Source organism: Sarcophilus harrisii, chromosome 4 (genome assembly GCF_902635505.1).
Source record: "Sarcophilus harrisii chromosome 4, mSarHar1.11, whole genome shotgun sequence".
Lineage (NCBI taxonomy): Eukaryota > Metazoa > Chordata > Mammalia > Dasyuromorphia > Dasyuridae > Sarcophilus > Sarcophilus harrisii.
The window spans coordinates 424,664,437-424,685,841 of record NC_045429.1 but is presented as its reverse complement, the minus strand read 5'-3'; the positions used below and the strand labels follow the sequence as shown (position 1 = coordinate 424,685,841).

At 50.3% G+C, this 21,405-nt stretch overlaps 1 protein-coding gene across 2 annotated transcripts; it reads left to right on the top strand.

Moving 5' to 3' along the window:
* The first annotated feature begins 50 nt into the window (after nucleotides 1-50).
* Nucleotides 51-20,805, top strand: ITGA10 (integrin subunit alpha 10). 2 transcript variants are annotated; one of them, XM_031967421.1, is made up of 30 exons: nucleotides 51-645; nucleotides 2,049-2,160; nucleotides 2,504-2,613; nucleotides 2,760-2,851; nucleotides 3,084-3,198; nucleotides 4,009-4,136; nucleotides 4,216-4,364; nucleotides 8,566-8,716; nucleotides 8,884-9,049; nucleotides 9,375-9,448; nucleotides 9,707-9,851; nucleotides 10,422-10,570; nucleotides 10,782-10,925; nucleotides 11,042-11,242; nucleotides 11,654-11,784; nucleotides 12,013-12,179; nucleotides 12,255-12,397; nucleotides 12,544-12,657; nucleotides 12,942-13,027; nucleotides 13,686-13,827; nucleotides 14,106-14,195; nucleotides 14,961-15,037; nucleotides 15,221-15,310; nucleotides 15,672-15,756; nucleotides 15,936-16,049; nucleotides 16,546-16,626; nucleotides 16,770-16,883; nucleotides 19,509-19,604; nucleotides 19,910-20,023; nucleotides 20,425-20,805. In XM_031967421.1, the coding sequence occupies exons 1-30, from the start codon at nucleotides 348-350 to the stop codon at nucleotides 20,485-20,487; spliced, it is 3,741 nt and encodes a 1,246-aa protein (XP_031823281.1). In that variant the 5' UTR covers nucleotides 51-347; the 3' UTR covers nucleotides 20,488-20,805. The 2 variants fall into 2 exon arrangements, with proteins under 2 accessions (XP_031823281.1, XP_003769939.2); XM_003769891.4 differs by having other exon boundaries at nucleotides 14,103-14,195.
* Nucleotides 20,806-21,405: the final 600 nt, after the last annotated feature.

Here is a 21,405-nt window from a genome sequence, read left to right as displayed (position 1 = left end):
GCTGGGCACAGGGTTGCAGGCTCAGTACTAGGGATGCAGAGGGAAGGGGGGAAACTGTGATCGGTATGTCATCCAGCGTCTCAGCTGGGATAGCTACAGGATGACGAGCCACGGCGGAGAACTGGTCCCCTTAGAGCCACCGCTTGCTCCTAACGCCCTCCCAGTTGATTAATCTATGGAATCAGACCAAGAAGCTTGAGGTCCACGCCACAGCTTGTGACAGAGTGAATCTGCTTGGTGGGGCAGGGAAGCATCGTGGTGGTCCTACCTTCCCTACCCCAGATGAATAAAATCAGCTTGGGGGATCCTAAGCACCCCATCCAAGGAGAAAGGGAGGGAGAGGTGGGATGAATCTCCGCCAGGCCTTCCCGATGAGGCCGCCAGGGGGCAGCAGGGGAGGCTGCGAAGCTCACTGTAACGGCCCTTGCTTTGGCATGGGGCTCCCTCCAGCCTCCCCAGCATCCCTCCTCCTGGCCAGTCTGACTTTATTTTTAGCTGCCAATGGGAGGGGGCGGGACAGGAGGGTAAGTAAAGAAAACAGAACAGGACAGGAGCACAGAGGACTCCTCAGAGAGACAGAACAGCGGCCAGGCATGGAGCTCTCCCTCAGCCCTCACCTCCCTCTCCCCGTGTTGCTCCTGGCAGGTGAGGGAGGTTAACCATTTGGGGCTTGGCGGGGAGGCAGGTGTGTGGGATGTCTTGGGGCTGGGACCTTAGGGGTAAGAATGTCCTTTGTGGAGGGAGGAGACACCCTGCTGCTGAGAGCCCTAAGGACAGGGCTCTGAAAAGTGTGACTGAATCCATGTTACTTGTGGACTGATTATTCCCTCCTCTCCCAGGATGATAGTAGGAGAGATTTCCTATGGTGCTGGTGGAAGCTTTTGCTTTGTTATCTGGAATTGGTGCCCAGACTTGTGGAAAATGGGCAATTAATGCATCCAGAATGCTCCATGTGGCCCCTTATCCTCAGGGTCCCCCTTGGCCAGAGTGGCTGGGATCCTAAGAATATTTAGCCAATGACCGCATGCAGTTCCACCCCACCTATTGACTTCCTAGTGTCCAGGGGGCCTGAAGATTCATATGAGATACTCCTTTGTTCTGAGGAGGCATTTGTTAGGAAGGGAGTAGGGGAAGGGATGGTCTGGGAAGTAGGGAGGGACCCCTAAAAGGCGGAGGTGGTTTGGCCATGGTTTAAGGGGATCTTGGCTTTCCCCTATAATCTGTGTTTCCCAAAATACCCATTCTGAGTCTGGAATGAGCTTGGGCTAGGAAGAAAAGGACCAGCTAGGACATGATGTGGGGTCTCTGGGAGGGGACTAAATTATTCAGGAAGTGAACAGGGGTCTAGTTAGGGAGTGGGTTGTCGCTGTGCTGGGAAGGCAGAAGGGTGGTGAAGTTTTGGGACCCCTGTGGTGGGGGCAGAGAGAAGTTTGTGTGTGGGCAGGCTGCTCCACCCCGGTAATTGCTCCTGAGGTTTCCGGGGCTGAGTCCGAAGACATAGGAATCTGTGTGCGCCTGCATGAGACTCTGACATGGGGAGATGGAGAAACAGAGGGGAGACTTGTAAGAGACAGACGGCCTTCAGTGTCCTGTCCTTTTCAGGCTCAGGTCTAACCCCTGGACCCCACAGGGCTTGGGGCTTTTTTCTGGTGCTACAGAAAGCGGCCATTCCCCTGCTTTTGTTTGAGCCTCCCAGGTTAGATGAGGGCAGGCAGGAAAAGGGGGGCTGAGTAACCCGACCCTTTAGATTGATTCTGTGAAAGAGATTTCGGGGGCGGGAATGAATCCACAGCTGTGTATGTCATTGTGGCTAAGGGCCACAGATAGGATGAACAGGATATCTGGATAGAAACAAGGTAGAGAAGACACCCTTGGGCCAGCAGGCGCAGATGGAAACGTTGCTAGAGGCAGACAAGGAGAGGGCCAGACGGCTCAGGCCAGCATGTCCTGGCTCGAGGTCTCTTCCCTTAGCCAAGCCTTCCTGGGGCTTCTCCTAAGCCCTTGACCATGTGACTGATCCTTCCTCCCTCCATCCCTCCTTCTCCCAGGTTTCTGCCTCTCCTTCAACTTGGACGATAGTCATCCTCGGCTGTTTCACGGGCCACCTGAGGCCGAGTTCGGATACAGTGTGTTGCAGCATGTGGGGGGAGGACGTGGATGGTGAGGGAAGCCTGGGACGACGTGGGGTATTGTGATGGTCAAAGGGAACCCCAACAAGAAGAAAGGACAAGGGCTGGCACTGGGGTGGCGCTGGTTAAGGGGAAGCCAGTGGGGAAACAGAAGGGTAGACTTTAGCTTGGACCACTACTATCTGCCCCCCCATGAGCCATCGATAATCAGAGTAATTGCCCTTATTTTCAGAAGGGATGAGACGTCTGGGATCCTGCTTAAAGGGGGGAATAAACTGGGGTGATCACACCCTGAGGTTCTGGCATTGGGACCCCTCCTCAGCTTAGGGTTGTACTCTGGGGAACCATGCTCATGCACAGCCTTGGTCTCACAGGATGTTGGTGGGGGCCCCTTGGGATGGACCTTCGGGAGACAGGAGAGGGGATGTGTATCTCTGTCCTGTGGAGGAGCGGCCTAACGCCTCCTGTGCCAAGGGCCACCTGGGTAAGCAGAGGCTGCTCCCTTTCAGCTTTCTCCACTCTCTGACCTGGGCCCCTGGCCCCTGACCTCATTCTTCAAACTCCCCACCCCCTAATAACACTGTCTGAGTATTCCTTCCCTCTCCACTCCTGACCCACTATCACCTCCAGGGGACTATCCACTGGGAAACTCATCCAGTCCGGCTGTGAACATGCACCTTGGGATGTCACTGCTGAAAACTGATGTGGATGGGGGCTTTATGGTGAGGTGGGAATGAGGAGCACTGTGGGGGTTAATGATGGGGGGGTCCATGCTAGGGATCCACTGAGGGAGCAGTTCCGAAAGTTAATGGTGTGGAGAGTAGGGAAGGACCAAATGGATGGTGTTTAGACACTATGGGGGAGATAGGGGGGCAGAGAACAGCTTGAGAAGGGGGGAATGGGATCCTGCCCTGGGATCTGGGACTCACGTTTCTGCCATTTCCCTTTCCTCAGGCCTGTGCCCCGCTGTGGTCTCGTGCTTGTGGTACTTCCGTGTACAGTTCTGGGATCTGTGCCCAAGTGGATGCCTCATTTCGCCCCTGGGGGAGCTTAGCACCTACTGCACAGCGTGAGTGGTGGGGAGGGAAGGGGAGAAGGGAAATCTCTCATTTATCTATCTATCTGTCTAGCTATCTATTTAGCCCCTGCTCTGTGCCAGGCACTGTGCTAAGCACTTGATCCTCTTAATAACATTGTGAATAGGTATTATTTTCATTTTATAAATGAAGAAAAGGGACTTACTTATGATCACGTAGATAATAAAAAGCAAAGCTAGGTTTTTTACCCACATTCTCTTATTCCCGAACCAATGTTCTTTGTACTATTCCCACACTTTTTTTTTTTTCCAACTCATTTTCTTTTTTTCTTTTTCTTTTTTCTGGTTCATGTAAATTCATTTTTTAAAAACACATTTTGTTGTGAATCATGTTGGTAGAGAAATATCAGAACAAAGGGAAAACCCCAAGAGGAAAAAAAAAAAACAGAAGAAAAAGGAAAAAAAGTAAACATAGCATGTATTATATTCAGTGTCCATAGTTTCTATCTTTGGGTGCAGATGGTGTTTTCTATCCAAAGTTTGTTGGCATTGTCTTGGATCACTGAACCACTGAGAACTAAGCCTTTCATAACTGGATCATGTCACAGTCCTGCTGTTATTGTGTACAATGTATTCCTGGTTCTGCTTGTTTCTCTCAGCATCAGTTTGTGTAAATCTTTCCCAGCCTTTCTAAAAGCAGCCTGTTCATTATTTTTTTCTAGAGCAATAACCCATTACTTTCACATACCCACTTATTCAGCCACCCTCCCCCCCAATGAGGCTGCCCCACACTCTTGCCCTGATGTGCTTTAGTTTCCCCGTTCTGCTGCCTCCAAAATCTAGGCTGCCCCACCTACATGGACGTGGTCATTGTCCTGGATGGCTCCAACAGCATCTACCCCTGGGCTGAGGTTCAGACTTTCTTGCGTAGACTGGTGGGGAGGCTGTTCATTGACCCCGAACAGATACAGGTGAGAAGGGGTGAGGGTGGAAGTCAGAGATGAGTGGCAGGTGTAGACAGAGGTATTAACAAAATACCTCCCTCTCCAGGTTGGGTTGGTTCAGTATGGGGAGACTGCTGTGCATGAATGGTCACTTGGAGATTTCCGGACCAAGGAAGAGGTCGTGAAAGCTGCCCGGAACCTGAGCCGAAGAGAAGGGCGAGAAACCCATACAGCTCAGGCCATAATGGTGGCTTGGTGAGGTGGGGGAGAGGCGATGGAGGGAAGGGAGGGAAGGTCCTGGGAGCTGTGGGGAGGAATAGCCTTGGGAAGGATTCTGGGAGAGAGTAAGGTGAATTGTATACATCCTCACACTTTTTGATAGGGGGTGGGGGTGGGAAAGAAATGAAAGCAAATAGAAAGTAAACTGGAAGTCATAAAAACGAAAGATCTCTGTTTCCAAAGAGCTTACGTTCATGGGCACAGATAAGGACAAAAGGAACGGGATATGTCAGGTAGTGAATCTGATGAAGAAGAAATCTCCTCTACCCATGTTTAAGGAGGGGGAAAGTTCTGATAGCTGACGGCTCCAAGGGAAGCCCCACAGGCTTGGAGTTAGAGAATCTTAGAGAGGGAACAGAGGAAGGAGTGGTGCATTCCAAGCACATCCTAGCCAGGGACTGCACCAGGCCTGGCCACGGCGTGCCAAATTCAAGGACTATTAGTCCAGTTTGACTGGAATGTAGAGTACTTGAAGGGGGATAATGTGAAAAAGGAGGTGATGGCTGAGGGCCTTGAATGCTAAGGCTAAGGAGTTTGATTTGATCATTAAAACAATAGTTTGTAGAGCAGGGGAATGACATGCGTGATCTCTGCCTTGGAAGGAGTATTCTGGAGGGTTTTTGAAGGGGAATTGGAGAGGCTGGGAAGCTATTGTGATCATAATTAGTGCAAGTGAGTGTCAGGCACGGTCTAAACTAACGTGATGATGGGCTAGTTAGAGAGGAGGTGCTATGTGTGAAAGATGCTTGGGAATGAATAAGGCAGAATATTGACAAGATGCACCAGTTCTCTGGCTGTGGAGCAGGGGTGGGGGTGGAGAGGGAAAAGTCAGAGATGAAGCTGGAAGCTAAGGCTACAACCCTAAGTGTGGGATCTAAGGCAATGATCCCAGCAGAAATAAGACTTTGAAAGAAGGCTGGGAAGAGGGGTTGAACTGTTTGCTAGAAAAGTCTTCAGTGATCTTTGAGGCACTGTGGCAAATGGGAGAGGAATTATAGGGCTAGAGATGTGTCAGTATTCCGATGTTTTTCAAGGGAACAAAAGATGGATTTAATAAACTAGAGACTGATCAAACAGATGTTCATCCCACTCCCTGTTTCTCAAAAAATCTGTGTTTTCTGTTCCTTCCTTCAAAATTTGGCTCAAAACTAATTTTTTCCGGAAAACTTTTCTTGACCAACCCCATCAGCTCCTGAGCCCCTCCCTTTGTGTGCATTCAGCACTAACGTACTGTAGCATTTTTAGTTAATACACTGTGTAAATATATTTTTCAAGTGTCTAATGTTCAATTCAACAAACATATTTATGGTGTACTTTCTGCCAAGCATTCTTCCAGGGTAGGGAAAATGTAAAGCATAAATCAATTGGTCCCTGCTCTCATAAAGGTCAGTCTGGGAGGGGGATGAAATATATAGACAAGGGAAAAAATAGACATGTAATAGATGTACTAGGAAGGTGAACAATAACAAACTATGTGGGTCTTCAAGTAAAAGGCCATTACTAATTTGGGAGATCAGGAAAGGAGACTGATAAGACAGCATTGCAGACATGGGTGTCAGCCCGTGTGAAGGCTTGGAGACAAAAAATAAGGGATGCCATGTATGGGGAACAAGTAAGTCAATTTGACTGGAACACCTAATGCTTGTCTGAGGCTGGAATGATATATTGGTATCAGATTGTGAAGGGCTTTAAGGTTAATTTTTTTAAAAATTAGTAAACATTTTAAAAATTAAAAAAATAATAAGGTTAAGAGAGGAATCTGTATTTTATCCTAGAGCTCCCTGAAGACAAAGGAATGAATTGGAGAAAGGTTTGGCGGTTTAATTGACTGCACTTGGCTATTTGTTGGATGTAGAGGATGAAGGAAGAGTTAATATGGATCTGAGGTTTTGTTTCTAGGTGACTGGAAAGTTGGTAATGGCCTAGACAAAAATAGAAAAATTAGGAGGAAGGTGGTTTTGGTGAGAAAGATGTTGAGTTCTGTTTTGGATACCTTGACATTGAGATGTCTATGTGACATCAAGGTAGAGATGCCCAGCAAGTAGTTGATGATGTTAGGAGAGAGTTGAGGACTTCATATGGCAGAGTGGAGAGGACTTCTAACTTGGAGTCAAGAAGACCAGGCTTAGACTCTTACTTGGGAATTTAACTACTATTAATCTGGATAAATCACGTAACCACTGAGCCTCAGTTTTTTCATCTGTAAAATGAGAGGGTTGGACTCAACCTCTAAGGTCCCTTGCAGCTTTAAATCTATGATCCTATATGTAAATTTTGGAATCATCTGATAAAGATGGTTATCGAAGCCATTGGAGATGATAAAATTACCAACTAGGGGCATCTAAGTGGCACAGTGGATAGAGCACCAGCCCTGAAGTCAGGAGGACCTGAGTTCAAATGTGACCTCAGACACTTAACACTTCCTAGCTATGTTACCCTAGGCAACTCACCCCCAATTGTCTCAGCAAATAATAATAAATAAATAAAATTAAGTATTTATTAAGTGTGAAAAAGTACATTGAAAGAGAGGAGAACCCAGAGCAGGGAAAGAAGACATTCTAGAAGCAAACACATAGAAATAGGAAGATTCCAGTTATGTTCTAGGGATATGACACAACTTGACTGAAACATAGAATATACGGCAGGAAGTCATATTTAATTAGGATGGATATACACAGTGGCACCGCATCAATCAGGACCTATGATGCTAGGGAAAGCAGTTTGAACCTGATGAAGTAAGATAATTGCTGCTATTTTCTAAGTCCACAAGGTTTTCATTAAAATAAAAATGAAAATTGATCAAGTTCTAACCATTTTGCTTCCTACATTTGGCAGCAAAGCCTTTCTAAATGGCTATTTTTCAACATTTTAAAAAAATTTGAGTTCTAAATTCTTCCCTTCAGCTCCTCTTCCATCTACTGTAAATCAGCATAGGAAAGGAAGAAAAGAGAACTTAGGCACATATCTAAATATGATTACTCAAAGACATTCTTATAACCAACCAAGAAAGGCTAACGACAAGAAGTACTATAAATTCTCAGGTCTTTATCTTGAAGTGGGCCCCAACTGAGCTATCCGAGAGTGTACCTACAGCGTCAGGTCAATTCATGGGTAAGCAGTAACAAAGTAACTGCTTTTTCTTTATAAAAAATAGAAATTGTTACCTGTGACTTGTATCAGTAACATTTCACTAATTTTCCTTACTTCCCAGGGATTCTAGGGCAGTGATTGAGAAGTAAGGTGTTATCTTTGCTCCTTTGAAATCTTTTAGCATTATAATTGATTGAGGGAGCAAAGGATATGGGAGACAGGTTTGACTCATCCCATCACTACTTTCTAAGTTTATTGGACCTGAGCCTGTTCCTATGACCTTGGCTGGATGGTAAAACATTTCCCTGTAACTCTCTCTGAGCAAAGGGCTCCTCCCTCTACACAAATGGGACCCTGTGGAGAGACAAGATCAAGTTTGTTCATCCCCTAAATTTTTGATTTAATTTTTCAGCCAGTCACCAGAATAAAGCAGCCTCTCAACAGGGTAAACAGGACTTTGTGCACTGATTGTTCAGCACTTCTTATTAAACTGAACTATTCTGAATCTTTGAGATGAGCCAGCAGACAATTACTGGGGGCCAGAATGGCCCTTCTGCAGGAGCCATTAGAGTGCCACTGAAATCCTTTGGATGTATTGACTTGGTTAGTTTTGTGCATTAAAAAATATTAATCAGATGAGGTATAAAGGATGCTAATGAAAGAGAAAGAGTAGTAGAGATGTGAAGGGATTGATAATGAGACCTGTTGTAGGATAGGATAGTGAGAAGAGAAAGTAGGGAGTAGATTGAAGAGTTATAGATGAGGGGAAACCTATAGGGCTTGGAAACTAATTGGGTATGACAGGTGAGAAAAACAGAAAACCTGCAGTAAAGTGTGCCTCCTGTATTCTCAGCTAGATTACTATTCCCTTAAAGCTAGGGGCTGCGGCTTACTGTCGTTAGTTCCCTCCATGGTACCTGCTACACAGGTATACATATGATAAGAGTTAAATCTTGGCCCTGACTTACTTATTTTGCTCATTTCTGCCTCTTTCTCCCAGTTTATCCTAGGTTGGAATGTGTGTATGTATGCCAAAGGTGGAAGACCCCAGTGTCTCACCCCTCCTTTTCCTTCCCTCCTATTCCAGCACAGAAGGATTCAGTCCCTCTCGAGGGGGCCGGCCAGAGGCTGCCCGTTTGCTAGTTGTTGTCACAGACGGGGAATCCCATGATGGGGAGGAACTTCCAGCAGCACTCAGGGCCTGTGAAGCTGGCAGTGTGACCCGATATGGGATTGCTGTAAGCAACAGTGGGAGGTAGGGTCGGGAAGATGGAGATATTAGGGAATGGGGACTTCCTTAGGAAAAAAAAAGGGAGGGCAATACCACCTTACACCTCTGCAAATCCTGCCTTTGCCCCCCAAGCTCCATTACCACTCCAGCTCAGAGATCTGTAACCTTACCCAGGTCCTGGGTCATTACATTCGAAGGCAACGTGATCCTAGCTCCTTCCTCCGGGAAATCAGGGCCATTGCTAGTGATCCAGATGAGAGATTCTTCTTCAACGTCACAGATGAGGCTGCACTGACTGACATCGTGGATGCCCTAGGAGACCGCATCTTTGGCCTGGAGGGTAGGATGTAGAAGCTGAGAATCTCAGAGAGTCTCAGAGAGACTCTTCCCAGGTCCTATGCCTCCCTGAGAGCCTGAACCTCTCCCCAGCATCCCTGTCCAGCCCTTTTCTGAAAATCAAGGGGAGGCCTGATGAAGGCATTCATCCCATTTTTGGACAGCTCTGAACAGGAAGTTCCCAGTGCTGAGCTAGCTTCCTTTAACTTTAAAGCATCAAAAAGGATGATTTTAATGGATCAGTAGAAACTGGAAGTAAAAGAATTGGGAGATCCTGGCCTAGACCTGTGTGTCTCATTGCATTCTCCTGCTATTCTTTCTTACCCCAGGTTCCCATGGGGAGAACGAAAGCTCCTTCGGACTAGAGATGTCCCAGATCGGCTTCTCTACCCACCAGCTAAAGGTTAGACCTTCTGTTACTGCTGCCGCCCCCGTAGCCTCTGGCCCAGGTGATGTCAGCCCCACTAATCTCACCTGTACCGTGATTCTCTTTCTGAGAACCTGCCCAAGGTGACCTTGGCCCTCCTCGGTGAACTCTTTGAAGGGCTAAGCTTCTAGATGACAGCTATCCTTTCCCTTTTACGGAGGAGGGTCTCCCTATGAATCCCTGTTGCCTCTTCAGTAATCCCCATGACTGCTCAGTATTTCCCTGTTCCCACAGGATGGGATTCTGTTTGGAATGGTGGGGGCTTATGATTGGGGGGGCTCAGTGCTGTGGCTGAAGGAGGGTCACCGCCTTTTCCCTCCCCGCACGGCCCTGGAAGAGGAGTTCCCTACTGCTCTCCAGAATCATGCTGCCTACCTGGGTGAGTGTTGGGTGGATCTCAGAGAGCTCGTGAACTCCAAGGGCAGATTGAGGATATTTCTGTCTCTCTACTGCTTTTTCTCTATTTCTGTCTGTCTCTCTGATGTGACTAATGTGGGAATTTATCTTGCATTATCTTACATATTGGTAATGGGCTTTTTCATGTAGGGAAAGGGGAAGAGAATTCAGAACTGAAAATAAAATTGAATTTCTTTTCTGTTTTTCCCCCTGAGACAGTTGGGGTTAAGTGACTTGCCCAGGGTCACACAGCTAGGAAACATTAAGTGTCTGAGGTCAGATTTGAACTCAAGTTCTCCGGACTTCAGGGCTGGTGCTCTATCCACTGCATCACCTAGCTGCCCCTAAAATTGATTTTTAAAAGAGAGTTGGGTAAATTATACCTCAGAAGATATACTACTTGATATACAATGATATACAATGGAGGTCCCTCCATTGCCTTTTGAATCCAAAAATTGTCTTCCCTCTAGTAATTTTCCATTGTCTTCTGCTACTCTGACGCCATGATCTCTCCCTGCTTTCCTTCTTTTCAACCCTATCTCCCCACTTCTAGGTTACTCAGTTTCCTCCTTGATTCTCCTGGGTGGACGACGTCTGTTTCTCTCAGGAGCCCCTCGGTTTAAACATCGAGGGAAGGTCATCGCTTTCCAGCTCAGGAAAGATGGGTCTATGAACGTTGCCCAGAGCCTCCAAGGGGAACAGGTGTGGACACGGCAGGAAGCGTTGTGAGGGACAATGAGAATCGCCACCCAGTGGAGAACTCTGAAGTCTCCTAGGGTTGAGATCCATCCATGGCGGGGGGGGGGGGGGGGGGGGGGGGGGGTCCTCAGCCACTGGGCCGACACAGGAAGGGACGTTAGGTCCCCTCCCACTCTTGGGGGCATTCAGCCTCATTCTTTTTCCTTCCTCATAGATCGGCTCCTACTTTGGCAGTGAGCTCTGCCCCCTGGACACCAATGGTGATGGGGTGACCGATGTTCTTCTTGTGGCTGCCCCTATGTATCTGGGGCCCCAGTATCGGGAGACAGGACGAGTATATGTCTACCTAGTGGGCCAAGTGAGTAGGGCTAGGACACACTGGAGATAAAGCAGAGACAGTAATACCTAGAAAGGTTGGGGGTGGGTGGGGAGAGAAAAGACCCCAAGGAGACCGCTCATCATGCTTTCCCACAGCCCTCGCTGATCCTCTGGAGAACCCTGCAGCCAGACCCCCCCCAGGACTCCCGTTTTGGCTTTGCGATGGCTGCCCTGCCTGACCTGAACCAGGATGGCTTTGCAGACGTGGCTGTGGGGGCACCCCTGGAAGATGGACACAGAGGAGCTCTGTACATCTATCATGGGACCCAGGGTGGCATCCGGCCCCATCCTGCGCAGGTTAGGAGAGCCATAGAAACATTGTGATGGGGAAGAGGGGCGACCTGCCCTGCTCAGGAAAATTTGGGGATCCTAAGATCACACAATTAGCAAATGTCAGACTGAGGTCCAGAATCCTAATCTCCCAAAATCTCCAGCAAGAGCCCCAAAAACCCTGAATCTGTCCCATTTACCTCAAATTTTCTGGCTGTAGACCCTCTTCAGACCCTGGTAGAGCTGGGGTGGAAATACTGTAAAGTGCAGGGGGATGGTGCTAGGAAAGCTGTGGGGGATGTTGTTGTGATCCCTGGTCCTGAAAGTGGTTAATGGGGGGGTTTGAGGAGATCAGGGAGGAAGAGTGCTTCAGGAGGAGTGAGGCCTCCTTCAAGAGATAAGAAGGGGCCTTAGTTCTTGTTTCCTGTCTCTTTCTAGCGCATCTCAGCTGCCTCCATGCCTCAGCCACTCAGCTACTTTGGCCGAAGTGTGGATGGACAACTGGACCTTGACGGGGATGAACTTGTGGATGTTGCTGTGGGGGCTCAGGGGGCAGCTGTACTGCTCAGGTGTGGGTCCAGAGCTCAAGTACCAGGTTTCTCCAGGGGAGAAGGGGCTCCCCTGTTTCCTTCTCTTAATATTTAAAGGGAGGAGCCACAATGAGGCATAGAATCATAGACTATCAGGTTTTATAGGGAACTTTGGAAGTCATCTGGATTGGAGATCATGGGGAGACAGTCTGGGTCTGCTCCCATATGCTTCTCACCTCTGTGGGGTCTCTCCCTCAACTTCACCAGCTCCCGCCCCATCGTCCACCTGGCCCCCTCGCTGACGGTGACCCCTCCGGCAGTCAGTGTGGTGCAGCGGGATTGTCAGCGACATGGCCAGGATGCCACCTGCCTGACTGCTGACCTCTGCTTCCAAGTAACTTCCCGAACCCCGGGCCGCTGGAACCGCCGCTTCTGTAAGCCACCTCCAGGGGCAGTGAGTGAGCCCACCCCCCTTCTTCTTGCCCTCACCCTCCACCTTTCCTCTCTAGATGTCCGATTCAGCGCCTCCCTGGACGAGTGGACAGCCGGGGCTCGGGCGGCATTTGATGGCTTTGGCCAGAGGCTGCCTGTGCGGCGGCTAAGGGTCAGTGTGGGGAACGTCACCTGTCAGCAGCTGCATTTCCACGTGCTGGTGAGGAAAGGGCTTGGCGGTGGCAGGCAGCCGGGGGAAGTGTTCCTGAGACGAGGTTTCAAAAGGCCAGGGGGGAGGATGAGATTGGAGTCTGAAAGGAGTCAGGCCTATGGATCCCTTGACCCATTTAGTCCTCCTCCCCTCAGGATGCATCTGACTACCTCCGGCCGCTGGCCCTGGCGGTAACCTTTGAGCTGGATAACGCCACAAAGCCAAGGCCGGTGCTCGATGAGGACTCGCCCACTTCCCTTCGAAAGCTGGTTAGTGACCTCCCCCCCACCCCCGGCTTCTGACACTCTGTTCCAGCCTTGTGTTACGCCCTCCGCACCCCACTGTCATCTATGTCCTCGCAGGGCAGGAGAGAGAAGGGAGATGGGAGTAGTCAGAATTACATGTCCTCCGACTATGGGACAAGCTGTCCAGTCCTCCCCAGTCATCCCCACTGCCCTCCACGTACTTCTTGCCTCCCTGCTCCTGACTTTTCCTGCCTTCTGGGCCATTTATATTCCCCTGAACCTCTTTATACCTTGTTCCCTGTTCCTAGGTACCTTTCTCAAAGGACTGTGGGCCTGATAACGAATGCCATACCGACCTGGTACTCCAGGTAGACATGGACATCCGGGGCTCCAGGTGTGAGAAGCAAACTGGGACCAGATGGAAGGGAAGTAGATGGACAGAATGGGGAGCGGGGAAGGGGGCAAAGGGAGGCATGTCAGTCAGTCACCAAGCACGTCATTATTATAATTGCTGGCATTCGTCACTTTAAGATTTCCCGTGTGTTTTAAATATGTAAATATTTACACGTGAAAATGTTTGTGTATGTGTGTCTATATACATACACACACATGTGAAATTTTATCCTCCACAATACCTGAAAAGATAGGTGCTTTTATTATCTCCCTTTTACAGGTGAGGAAACTGAGGCTAGGCAAAGTAAAGGGGCTTGCTCAAGGTCACACAGCCTTCAGGTGCTTGAAGACGGACTTGGAGTGGAAGGCTTCCTGACCACTAGGCACCAGGCACTGTGCTGAGCTCTGGAGAGTCAAAGACAAAAGCAGAACCGTCCTTGCTCTTCCCAAGGATGGGATAGTTCTAGATAATGGCTAGATTCAAAATCAGGAGCCTAGTCTAGAGATGACAAGTAGCAAATTGGTACATAAAGTGTCCAAGCCTTTGAGGTTCCTTTGTGCCTCAGTTTCTTTATTTGTAAAGTGAGATTCTAATAGGGTATCTGGGGCCCCTGGAGCTCCTCTGTTGGCTACTACTGGTTTCCCAACTCTGTCTTCAGGAAAAAGCCATTTGTGGTTCGAGGTGGGCGGCAGAAGGTGCTGGTGTCAGCAACCCTCGAGAACAGAAAGGAGAATGCCTACAATACTAACCTGAGCCTCAGCTTCTCCAGGAGCCTCCACCTGGCCAGCTTCACGCCTCAGGTGCTTACAGGAGGGCTCGGGTAGGAGCAGATGTAGGAAGGAGAGAAGGAGGAGAGTTCTAGAAGTTCTGCTTGGCCAGCCTGCTGCCCTTCCGTGGCCCTTGGAGGGAAGAGGGTGGGGTGGGGTGGTAGTGGGAGGGATGGAGCAAGCAGCTGCTACCTGGTCACTCCCCCTTCCTGGGGATTTACAGGAGTGGGGAGGAAGTGAAAGAGGTGGGGAAGGGGGAGAGTGGTCTAAGTCTGGGGCCTCTTCACACCCTGACTCTCTGTCCCCAGAAGGACCCCTCTGTCAAGGTGGAGTGTACAGCCACTTCCACGCATGGCCAGCTCTGTAGCATAGGGCACCCTGTTTTCCAGACCGGGGCCAAGGTGAGTCGGAAGGCTGGGAGTGAGCTGATGGACTTGGGGGAAAGGAGTGGGACGTGCGTTAAAGCACCTACTGTGTGCTGGGCTCTGTGCTAAGAGCTTTCATAAAGAGTGAGAGAGTGTGTGTGTGTGTGTGTGTGTGTGTGTATGTGTGAAATTTGATTCTGACAACAACACTGTGAAGTAGGGACAGTTGTTATCTACTTGAGGCAAACAGGGCAAGTGACTTGCCCAGGGTCTCATACACAGAATAAGGAAGTTTCTGAAGCTAGATTTGAACTCAGGTTTTCCTGCTTCCAGGCCCAGAGCTCTCTTCCTTTGGATAGGACGTTGCTGGGAATGGGGGGATTGGGAGTGTGAGGTGGGAGAGTCAAGGGAGCTGGTCCTGTAGAAGTTTGGAATAGATAGGGAATGAAGGCCGGCTATGGGGTTCTGGGAGAGAACACCTAAGACAGTTTCTTCATTTGGGACCCTCAGACCCCACTCCCTCCAACAGAGATCCCAGGGACCTGGAACATGTATGGAAAATACATTGTATCTCTAATTAACCTCTAGCCCTCTTGGTAATCCTCTGTACTTTATTTTATGCATTTAAAAAGATGATTGTGAGATAGGGTCTGCAGACCCCTAGTCTCGAGGGACCCTTGTGGCTCTCAGGGAGTCTTTGGCTCACACTCCAGACTTGTGCAGCTTGGAGGTCAGTACTCTGAAAGCTGGCCCTGGACCTCGTGGCCTTTGCTGCCTTTGCTCCCTTCTCCCCCAACCCAGGTGACCTTTGTCTTGGAGTTTGAATTCAGCTGCTCTTCCCTCCTAAGCCAAGCCCTTGTAAGGCTGGCTGCGACCAGGTAAGCCTCTGGGCCCCTCCTTTTTCTGCCTGGCCCCGGGGGTGGGGGAAAGAGCCCTCACAGCAGGAAGGGGAAGGGAGGGGAGAAAGAGCCCTCACAGCAAGGGGATGGGGGTTGATGCTTCTTTAGGAAGAATTCTCTCCAGAGGAGTTAGGGATTGTGGCTCTCCCCTTCCCTCTGCAGCAACAGCCTGGAGTCCAATGAGACTTTGCACGACAACGTAGTCCAGGCCTCGGCCTACATCCGCTATGAGCCTGAGATCCTGGTCTCCAGGTAGGGCCCGATGCCCAGCCTGCCCTTTGGTCAGCCCTGACCCCGGGCCTCCCTCACCACGGTCCATAGCCCGGCACCTTTGACTTGGACCCTGCTGCCCTCTCCTTCCTCTCCCTTTTTGCAGCCCCAGGAGAGGCCACAGCCAGACATGCTGGAGGGGATTGGGGTGGGCTTGGGAGGAAGTTCTCGCCTGTGCCAGTGCTTCATGTGCCCCCGGGCCTTCTGTGTGGCGCTTGGATGCCCCCATCTTTGGGTCCCTGCCCAGCCCTGCCTCCCATGCTCCAGTGTCCCCGTGCTGACCATCTGCTCCCTCTGCTTCCTGGTACTTCCTGGTTTTGTGTCTGTGTTGGTGGCCCTGAAGTGAGTCCACGCTGCACCGATATGAGGTTCACCCCTATGGGGCCCTCCCCGAGGGTCCTGGTCCCGAGTTCAAAACCACTCTCAGGGTGAGAGACAGGAGGGGGCTGGGCAAAGGGGGTGGATCCCCGGACAGGGGAAAGGGGGATGGGGCTGGTGGAGGGGATTCTCCTGGGCTCCTCCACAGATTCCCCCCGTGCTGGGGGGAGAGAGAGCAGCCTCCTTCCCTTGGGCACCCTCACACCCCTCCCCCCATTTTCTCCATCAGGTACAGAACCTAGGTTGTTATTCCATCAGTGACCTCTTGATTTCCGCCTTCTTTCCCGCCGTGGCCTATGGGGGCAGTTACTTCTTGTCCCTTTCCCAGATCATCGCTGACAATGTGAGTGGGAGCTGCTTACCTCTGGGCCGCCTCCTTCCTGAAGCCCTTCTGGCTGTGGGACCCTCCCCAGAATTTCTCCATCCGGGCCCAGATCCCGGGTCCTGCCTGCACCCATGTGTTGGCCAAAGCTGACCCATGGGCTTGGCAGAATAAGGGGAGGATTGTGAAGGACGCAGGTGACCTTAACGCAGGCCCCTTGGATCAGGCCCAGGACTTACCAGACCCTTTCTAGGCCGAGCAGGCAGCATGGGACGGCAGAAAGGACTCTGGCCTTGGAGTTTCTACCCTGCCCAGCCCCTGTGGCTTCCCACTAGCCCCTTCACGGCTAGGGACCTCTGTTTCCCCATGTGTAAAATGAGGGCATTGGATTGCATGACTCTTCAGGTCCTTTATGCTTCTGAATCGATGGTCCCACATTTGGGAGGTAAGGAAAAGGGCCTCTGAGGTCGGCAGTCTGGTCTGAGGGAACCTCTCTTTGTATGCCCGCCCCTTCCAGGCCAGCTGCATGGTGCAGAACCTGACTGAACCCTCTGAGGCTCCGGTGCACTCTGAGGACCTGCGACACGTCAGCCGTCTGGTACGAGCCTCCGGCGCGGGGGAGAGAGACCCAGAAACTGAGATCCTGGGGAGGCGGTGGGGGCCCTGCTGGCGGGCACTGGGGCTGGGGGAGGGAGAAGGAAGTCCTTCTTGTCCGTGGGGCTGACCCCTTTCTCCCGGCAGAACGGCAGCAACTCCCGGTGCCAAGTGGTACGATGCCACCTCGGCCGCCTGCCCCGGGGGTCCCAGAGCTCACTGCAGTTCCTGAGACTCATCCACGATGACTTCTTCCGAAGGGTGAGCCCGCAGCCTTGGGCCGTAGCGGCCGTCCTTGTGCACCCGCTTCTTTCCTCAGCGGCCGCTTCCTCCCGTTCACTGAGCACCTGCTGTCCCTCCGACTTACACAAACCGGCCTTGAAGCTGGCGGCCTTCGCGCTGACCAGTCATGGTCCCTGGGTTACCGAGAGGGCACCTCCCTGTGCTAGAGGAAGCTCCCCCGGCAGCTCCAGAACCAGGGAGATCCGGAACTGGCCCTTTCCGGCTCTCGTTGCACTCCTCCCATTTCTAAACCTTTCTCCATCTTCTGCTTCCCTCTCTTACTTCCAAGGGGAGCGACCCTTTTAACAAAAGAAAAAACAGCCCAACTGAACAAAAACAAACCAGTCTGTCCACGCCTGGCATTGTCTGGGTGCTGTGCCCGTGTCGCTGTCAGTCCTTCGCTCCCCAAGGGGACCGGGATGTCAGGGCAGCGCTGCCGAGCCGGGCCAGGGAACCGTCTTTGGGAGGGGCTGGGCCGGTCACTGGCCTCGCTTTCTCCTCAGAGCCTTGGGGTTCGGTGGAAAGATAGAGACTGGGCTGACTGGCCCGGATGCAGTGGGAGGCCTGGCCTTGTTAAGCTAAGATTTCCACCAGGTCTCGGTTTGACACAACAACCAGTCTGTCGGTTACTAAGATGCGGTGATACTTGAGTCAAATAATAGTTTCTCTTACCTAATCAAAAAAAAAAAAAAAAAAAAATGAATCCATCTGGGAGAAGACTCTTAGGGTTTCTGGCCAAAAACAATAGCAACAATTGCTATAACATTCACTCTGAGGCAATTGGGGCCAAAAGAAAAACTAAGCTTGGCTTGTCCTGGGATCTTTTGTTGGCCGATCAATGAAAGCCAGAGTGCTGGGGCTAAGGCTTGGTCCTTAAAAAAGAAATCCAACTGGTGAACCCCCAAGAAGGAGAGATGCTTTCTCACCTCTTCTTTGGAGACAAACGTGGTCATTATATTTCCCAGCATTCAGCTTCCACTTTTTGTTTCCTTTTTACTTAACATGGCAGTAGTCATTGTGCACATTTTTTATTCTGTTTACTTTGTATCAGTTATAGGTCTTCTATGCTACTTACTATTCTTCATGATCACCTCTTTTCATAGCAAATTAATATTACGTTGCATTCATATATCACAATTTGGTTCATCACTTAAAAAGTCAGCAGGCTTCTACTTTGTTTCCAATTCTTTGCTATTATAAAAAATTCCAGTACAAACATGTTGGTGCCTTTGGGACTTTTCTTTTTATCACTGACCTCTAGATATGGACCATAGTTCTAAACTGCTCTCTAGAATTTCTTGACCAGTTTATATTATATTAATATGCCTGCCTTTTCACAGCTCTTCCAGCATTGACTATTCCCATCTTTTGTCATCTTGTGTCATTACTATCCTAATGATGATAATGAGCCTTTGCCTCACAGAGTTACGAGGATCAAATGAGAAAATGTAAAGCATTTTTAAATCAATGCTTTACATTTTCTCATTTGATCCTCATAACTCTGTGAGGCAAATGCTAGTGATAGAATTATCCCCGTTGTGCAGATGAGGAAATTGGAGTTCAGACTGTGTTCAAGGTCAGACAGCAAATGTTCAAGGTCAGACACCAGAATCTTTGGTGAAAGATTCAAACTCAAGCCTCTCTTATTTCCCAATCCAACACCGTTTCCAAGGTAATTTAGAAGATCGAAAAATAGTATCAGAGAGGTCTGGTCCTCAAGAGCTTTACAGTATCTCGTGGGGAAGACAAAACTTTGAACTGTTTGGTGCTAAACTACATAGTTCAGGCTGTGAGGGCCATAGAACTTCATAGAAAAGAGGGATTCAGATGAGCTAAGATGGTCATAGAAAGTGGGACTTAAAGGTGGCCTGGAAGAATGTTATAAAGAAGGGACAGCATTGGTGGTAGTGGTGGGCATGGGGGGAATTTCACCATTAGCAGAAATAGAGAAGCAGGAGTGAGAATGGCATCTGGGAGAAAGAAAAGGCCTTGTCTGGAACTGTGTGTGTGGGTATGTCTTATTTGGAGTTGTGTGTGTATAGATGCATTTGGATACCCAAAGTGAGTGATGGAGTAATCAGGGGCCCTCAAACTTTTTAAACAGGGGGCCAGTCCACTGTCCCTCAGACTGTTGGAGGGGCAGACTATAGTAAAAACAAAAACTTTGTTTTGTGGGCCTTTAAATAAAGAAACTTCATAGCCCTGGGTGAGGGGGATAATCATCCTCAGCTGCCGCATTTGGCTGTGGGCCGTAGTTTGAGGACCCCTGGAGTAGATGATGGAGTTCTGTGACAACTGAGCTCATACATTTTGACATAGTAACAGCATCCCAGAGGAAGCCATTGGCCTTGAGTAGGCAAATGAAGGAGATGATAAAAAACAGTATTTTAAGAGATTTAGGCTAGCTGCCCCATCCCCCTTCCTCCTTCCCTCCATGACGCCACTTCTCTTCTTCCTCCTCTTCTTCATTCTTTCATCATGGGGCGTCCAGGGACCCACCTCTTATCTTACTCTTGTCACTCAAGGAACTTCACACCCTCTCTGCCCAATTTGCAGGCCATAGATCCCTCACACCAATATTTTTCATGCCTTTTGTCCCCACAGGCCAAGTTCAAATCTGTGACTGTGGTCAGCACCTTTAAACTGGGGGTTGAGGAAGGCAGTATCTTGCAGCTGATGGAGGCCTCCCAATGGAGTGAGGTGGGTAAAGGGTCTGTGTGCGCTGAACCCAGTGCAGCGTGACTGAGCTTTGTCATTGCAATATGTTATCCTGGTGATCCAGTGAGTAAATGAGTCATAGGAATCAAATCTCTGGGGTTCTTCTGCTGGTTGCTTAGGGATCCCTTTTGGAGATACTTCTCATCTCTCTGTTGTGTATCTACCCGGGAGGCTCATGAAAAGTATTGAGTGGGTGGGAGGGGAGAATGGGGAAAAGGGCTGTGGGAGAGAACAGGGGAGGGGACTAACTGGAGGATCCAGAAAAGAAAGCTGTCCTTTTCCTCCAGAGCCTCCTGGAGGTAATCCAGGCCCGCCATGTTCCTGTCTCATTGTGGATCCTGGTTGGCAGCGTCATAGGAGGGCTTTTATTATTGGCCCTCATTGTTTTCTGTCTTTGGAAAGTGAGTACTATTCCATGGAACATTGGAGGAGTGGGGGGATTGTTCCTAAGTATGTAGGGGACCTTAAGATCACATATTTAGAGTTGCTAGTCCAACTCAATCACCTTAAGGAGGAAACTGAGGTTCCAAAGTAAAGGGATTAGCCAGGCTCACACAGGTGGGAGAACCAGGATTTCAATTCAGGTTCTCCTACTCCAAATCCAGCCTTCTTTCCCCCATGCCATCCTGCCTCACTAGGGATCTAAGGCTTAATGGAAAGGGCAGGAGCAGAGGAAAAGAGTAGACGTATGTATTTTGTACCACTCCCCCAAATGAGAAAGCAGCCTGTGGTCTTGGCCTGAGTTGTGGGAGGACGAGGGCTTTGGGGAATTTGAGAGCTCCTCGTCACCTCTCCCATGTAGCTTGGATTCTTTGCCCGAAAGAAAGCGCCTGAAGAAGATGGAAATGGAAAGGTGGATCAATGAAGTGGAAGAAGACCCCGTGAATGCCTCTTCTGCAGGGGGCCCTAGAGACTTGAAGGGGAGCCAGTAGAACAAAAGGTGCCCACTGGCCCTCTCCTCCAAACTTGAAGTCTGACTTCTGGATCCTAGGGATACTTCTCTCAAGAAGGGAGGCCAGCCTCTGCCAAGACAAATTGGTTCCACAGTCCTCCTGCTCAGTCCGTCTTCCCCTGGCAGTCTCTTCTCCACCCTTCCCAGGGCTCAGGTCCCGGGGCTCTCTCTTCTCTCTTCTCTCTTCTCTCTCTCTCTCTCTCTCTCTCTCTCTCTCTCTCTCTCTCTCTCTCTCTCTCTCTCCCTCCCTCCCTCCCTCCCTCCCTTCTCTCTCTCCTCTCTCCCTCCCTATTTCCTTTTTCTTCCTCATCCCCATCCGTTTGGAAACGACCAGGCCTAGCCTCCTGCCAGTCCCCACCCCCTCACCTCCGGGCCTTCCTACCCGACACCAGCAGAGGAGCTGACGTGGGCTTCGCCCGAGCAAAGTCAACATCTGCCGCTTTCCTGTGGAGCCTGGTGATTCAGAGCCCGGTGGGGAGAGTCAACAGGAAGAAAGGAGGGAGGGGGGAAGCCACAAGAGACGTTCTGTGCAAGGCCGGGGAACAGAGGAGCCTCAGACAGGCCGCTTGGCACCCCCCTGAAACCCGAGCTAGCCTGGAGCCGCCGGCCCTCAGGTGCTGCCCCCTGCTTCGCCCACTTCCCCTTTCCCCGGATAAAGGCACTGTGGTTTGTGGGGGCCAGGAGCCTCCGTGTGGCCGGATCGGGGATCGCCAGCTCCTCGCCGGCCAGCTTGCAGTGCGGGAGGCAGGGCTCGAGGGTCACATCCCTGCCAGGCCCCTTAGAGGAGCCCTCCTCCGAGATCCAGGGCACTGAGAGGCAGCGGCTTCTCGG

Excerpts from the sequence above, each read along its gene's own strand:
- ITGA10 (XM_003769891.4), top strand. The coding sequence starts at position 348 with ATGAATCTCCGCCAGGCCTTCCCGATGAGGCCGCCAGGGGGCAGCAGG. Across the intron at positions 10,926-11,041 it reads ATGTCTACCTAGTGGGCCAA|CCCTCGCTGATCCTCTGGAG; the intron begins GTGAGTAGGGCT and ends GCTTTCCCACAG. Across the intron at positions 11,785-12,012 it reads GGGGCAGCTGTACTGCTCAG|CTCCCGCCCCATCGTCCACC; the intron begins GTGTGGGTCCAG and ends CAACTTCACCAG.